This window comes from Orycteropus afer, unplaced genomic scaffold (assembly GCF_000298275.1).
Source record: "Orycteropus afer afer isolate SDZICR_OR568_19922 unplaced genomic scaffold, OryAfe1.0 scaffold00290, whole genome shotgun sequence".
Lineage (NCBI taxonomy): Eukaryota > Metazoa > Chordata > Mammalia > Tubulidentata > Orycteropodidae > Orycteropus > Orycteropus afer.
Window position 1 is genome coordinate 3151504 of NW_006921877.1, and position 5079 is coordinate 3156582.

Consider the following 5079-nt stretch of genomic DNA (forward strand, 5'->3'; position numbering starts at 1 on the left):
GGTAACTATGGGGAGGAAGTGGGAGGGGAGCTGTTGCATTGTAAATTTTGGTCAATGACATGAGACAAAGTATATGTGAACTGCTGTATGAAAAATGAATTTACTCTGTAAATCTTCACCCAAATCCTAATAAAGAAAAAAAAAAAAGAATATCCATATATGTAACAGAGCTAACAGGGGGCAAAGTTAAGATAATTTCTTAAGTCACAGCCAAATACCTAGAGGGAGAACTGCTGGGCCTGAGGACTCAAGACCATGGCTGTGGGAGACATCAAGCTCGATTGGTGTAACACAGTACACAAAAACATAGTTTTAGAATCTACTGTGATGATTGGCAACTACAGTCTTAAAAGCTTGTGCAGGCCATCTAAGATCCAACAATTGGTCTCTGCTCGTCTGGACCAAAGAATGAAGAAAATAAAAAACACATGGAAACAACTAGTCCACAGGACTAGTGGACCATAGGACCCTCCACGTATATGATCCTAAGACCAGGAGAACTAGATGATGTCCAGCTACTACAGCCAACCACTCAGAAAGGGATCCTAATAGGAGATCCTAGATAGAGTGGGAGAAAAACGTGGAAGAAAACTCAAAATCCTATCAAAGGTCAGGCTTACCAATTTTATAGAGACTGGTGAAAGCCCTAAAACTATGGCCCCTAGTCACCATTTGGGCCTGGTATTGAACTCATTCCTGTGGCTTTCAGCCAAACAATAGACAGGCCTACAAGGTGAAAATTACATTCAGGAGGTACACTTCTTAGAACAATCAACCATGGGAGATCAGAATGGCAGCATTTGCACAGGGAGATAGCTCAGAAGGCAGGAATACACAGGAAAGGACAGAGAGAAAGGTAACCACAGAGAAGAAGTGGAAAAGAGCTATTTATATTATTGGGATTGCAACCAACATCATGAAACAAAATGTGTATTAACTGTTGAATGGAAAACAAATTAGCTCTGTAAACTTTCACTCAAATCATGATTAAATAAATAAATAACAATGGTATAGCTTCTAGAATCAGAGAAACATGCAAGCCACCACAGTGCAACACAGTGATAGCAGGTAGGAAGCTAAAAAGGCAAGCAGAGATTTCAGCAGCTACCTAGTGCCAGGGAGATGGAATTAAAATACATGTCTTAGCAAATTTTTGTTGTTATGTGCCATCGAGTCAGACCTGACTCATAGCTACCCCTCCTTGGGTTTCTGAGGCAGTATCACTACAGAAGTAGACTGCCCCATCTTCCTTCCGAGGAGTGGCTGGTAGGTTTGAACCGCCAGCCTTCTGGTTAGCAGTCAAGTGCCTTAGGCACTAGGGCTTAAATACATACATTATTGTAAAAATTTCAGAACAACAAAGATAAAGCCCCTCCCTAAAAGCTTTCAGACAGACAAAAACAGTCACCTGAAGAGGATCCTATAAAGACTTAATTCTCATAAAGAGAATGGAGTAAAACCTTCTAAGCTGTGAGGGAAAATCATTTTCAACCAGCCAAGGTATCAAAGGAAATGTGAAAACAGCATAAAGACATATTTTAGACACAGAAAGGCTCAGAAGGAGCCCTAATGGTGCAGTGGTTAAAGTGCTTGCTTCTAACCAAAAGGTTGGCAGTTCGAACCTACCAGCTGTTCCATGGGAGAAAGATATTCTAGTCTGCTTCCATAACAACTGTGTTGTTGTTAGGTGCCATTGAGTCAGCTCCAACTCATAGCAACCCTATGCACAAGAGAACAAAACACTGCCCGGTTATGCATCATCTTCTCAACCCTTGCTGTTGTTGCAGCCACTGTGTCAATCCATCATGTTGAAGGTCTTCCCCTTTTTGCCAACCTCCACTTTACCAAGCATGATCTCCTTCTCCAGGGAATGGTCCCTTCTAATAAAATAAGCAAAGTAGGTTAAATGAAGTCTGGGCATTTTTGCTTCCAAGAAGCCAAATTCCTGCTGCACTTCTTCCAGGACAGATTTGTTCATTCTTCTGTCAGTCCATGGTATTTTCAGTAGTCTTCTTTGGTCTTCCTTATTCATTGTCCAGCTTTCACATATATATGAAGCAATTGAAAATACTATGACTTGGGTTAGGGACTTCTTAGTCTTCAAAGTGACATCTTTGTTCTTCAACACTTTAAAGAGGTCTTTTGAAGCAGATTTGCCTATAAAGATTACAGCCTTAGGAACCCTTTGGGCCAGTACTATTCTGTCTTAAAGGGTCACTATGAGTCAAAATTAACTTGACACCAACAGGTGTTTTTTTTTAAGGACTCAAAATTTTTCTCTCATAAACCTTTTTTTGGAAAATTACTTGAGGATGTGATACAATAGAACAGGAGAAAAAGAAGAAAAGACATGGAATCTTAAAGAAACAGAGAACCCAACTCACAATGGCAGTAAAACATAATCCCATTACAAAAGACCTGGAAAGCAACCTAAAACTGGAGGAGGAGGATTGAAGTTCAAATAGGGTGGGGATACAGACTAAATTGTGTGCCCTCAAAATATGTGTTGGGATTCTAACTGCTACACTTGTGAATGTAATACTGTTTGGAAATACGGTTTTCTTTGTTAATCAGATGGGTTAGGATAGAATTACTTTTGAGTTAAACACACACCAGGGAAGATAGATACCATGTGAGGATTGGTAAGGAACTAAGGAATGCCCAGGGCTACCAACAAGTAAGGAACTAACATGGCCCAGACCCTGATTTGAACTTTAGCCTTCAGAACTGTGATAAAATAAAATTTCTGTTCTTTAAAGCCACTCATTTGTGGTATTTCTGTTACAGCAGGACATGTAACTAAGACAGGAGGTCTCAAGAATGGCGATTCAGAATATCTGAAGTGACATATAGAAAATTTGAAAATAAAAGTTTCAGGCTACGAGAAGGCAAACAATACAGGAAAAAAAGAAAAAGAAAAAGGACAATTAGAAATACTAGGGAAAAAACAAGAACTAGAGTAATAACCAGAGTTATAATAAGAACTTTTGGTGAATAATATTTATGAAGTTATATTTACATAGTTACATTACATAGTATAAAAGTTATTTTCAATCTGTGGAACAAGGAAGCAAGAAGACTTAATTATTGTACAGAATAGAATGTAATTGTTACCACCCTTAACAATGTGAAAGTATAGTTAGCTTAAGTTGGGTAACTGAAAGGATAAAGGAAAACTGATAAAAAAGGGTAGGGAAGTTAATATCTTCATTTTAAAAAACAGGGAGTACAGAGTTAGTGGTCAAAGAATAGTACAAATAGTACTTCACTTTACAAGGTAATCAACAGAAGATTTAAAACAGTTATATAACAATATTGGGAGAAGGGAGAAGGCAGCTGCCTTTAAATCCTCATCTGTCATACCAGGAAGCTAATATATATTTTTAAAATACAATAAATCAAGAAAGAACAATAATAGGTATATTATTTAAAAATACTGAGACAAATGCCAGGAGAAAAAAAAAAAAGATAAGTGAGTTAATAAAAGACTGCTTCTAGGAAGTAGGGCTAGTGGGCGGAGAAAAATAAGGCTTACTTTTCATTATTAGTCCTATAGTACCATATGCTTTTATGACCATATATAGTAATTAAAATTAAAAAGAAAATATTTTAAGTAAGTATAAAAGTTTTTTCCAGAAACTATTAAATAAATGCCCAATTATCATCATCCTCTTCCTGGGGTGGTGGTGGGGCAGAGGAGAAGATCATTAGAGTTCAGTTAATTTACCATGGAATTTGGTAATAGTTTATCTAATTTTTCTGGTTTTTAAAAAAGTACATATACCTCTGCCCAATTTTGTATCTTGTAACAGTAACCTGGAAAACTCTTTTTTTTTTAAGCTTAAGACATCAGGATTCAGGAGAGCAAAATGGTTAGGGTACGTAAGGGCTGGTGTCAGAAAGACCCAAGTGTTAATCTAGACTCTACTGCTTACTATCTATATTACCCTGAAGAAGATTAAAAACCTTCTTACAAGTAACTTCATCTGTGAAATGGAGTCAATAATGCTTGTCATCTAGAGTTAGATACCAAGTGTAAGCAGTCTCTGCCATGTAGTAAGCACTCAATATGATAGTGTTCATTATTACTTACATTGGCCACCACTTTTACTTCTTTGTATTGTGCTTCATAGAAAATTCCAGCATTTTCCAGTGCTTCAGTTAATGAGGGCCCATTTTTCACCTGCTTATCTAATCCATTCACAAATTCCTCCAGTTTGGAGCTTGCCTCTTCAAATTCTTTGGAGAATTTTTTCCCACCTGTTTTATCTAAAAGAACAGGAGAAATTTTCATATTAAGATAAAAAAAGAAAAAGTAAAAGAAGTTGACCTTTTAAAGATAACCTCCCTCTAGATGGTCTCTGAACCTGTTCTTGCTACTTCATTGTGTAATATTTTTAGTCTCATAGTTTGACAGCTGATACCTTAAAGAACTTTTTTGAAATCACAATAGAGTATTAAAATGATTCATATGAACCTACTATAGTGAAGGAAGAGTGTCGCATGAAGTCACTTAAACTAAAGAAAAGAAAAGAAAGGTCAACTGTAACAAAGTTTGCTGACTGCTTTATTTCTTCACAAATTTGATGCCACTTAGGAATAAATGAGGCTCAATTTTGTGTATTATTTTTGCACTATAGAATGTAATGATGTATCTCTCAGATGAGAAAACTAAGATCCAAAAAAGTAAGATAAAGACACCTCTGTGTGTATTACACTAAAAATTCTTTCATATCTGAAGATCCTTATAATTATTATCAGAACAGTACAAACTATGAATTACTTTTTCAACAGTAACATATGCAAACTGCTACTCTAAGTATGCTTCTTTGGAATATGGCTTTAGATATGGGTAAAAATTTGGCTTTGTCTTTCATCAGTTGTAGAACTTGAACAAATTACTCAATCCCTTAGGAAGCCTCAGATTCCTCATCTATAAAATAGAAGTTTTTAATATCCTCCTGGGTTGATGTGAGGATAAAATTAAATAAAAGATGGTAAATTTAAAGCACCATAATGAATAGTTGGTAGTCATTCATTCATTATTTTCAAAATATTTATCAAAAGCCTGTCATATTA

At 36.2% G+C, this 5079-nt stretch overlaps 1 protein-coding gene across 1 annotated transcript in view; it reads right to left on the bottom strand.

The window, feature by feature from the left end:
- Nucleotides 1-5079, bottom strand: part of RPRD2 (regulation of nuclear pre-mRNA domain containing 2) — a 139674-nt gene that overhangs the window by 29220 nt on the left and 105375 nt on the right. Inside the window, exon 7 of the mRNA XM_007950945.2 lies at nt 4094-4269. Within this exon, the coding sequence (XP_007949136.1) occupies nt 4094-4269 (176 nt within the window). The remainder of the gene's footprint in view (nt 1-4093; nt 4270-5079) is intronic.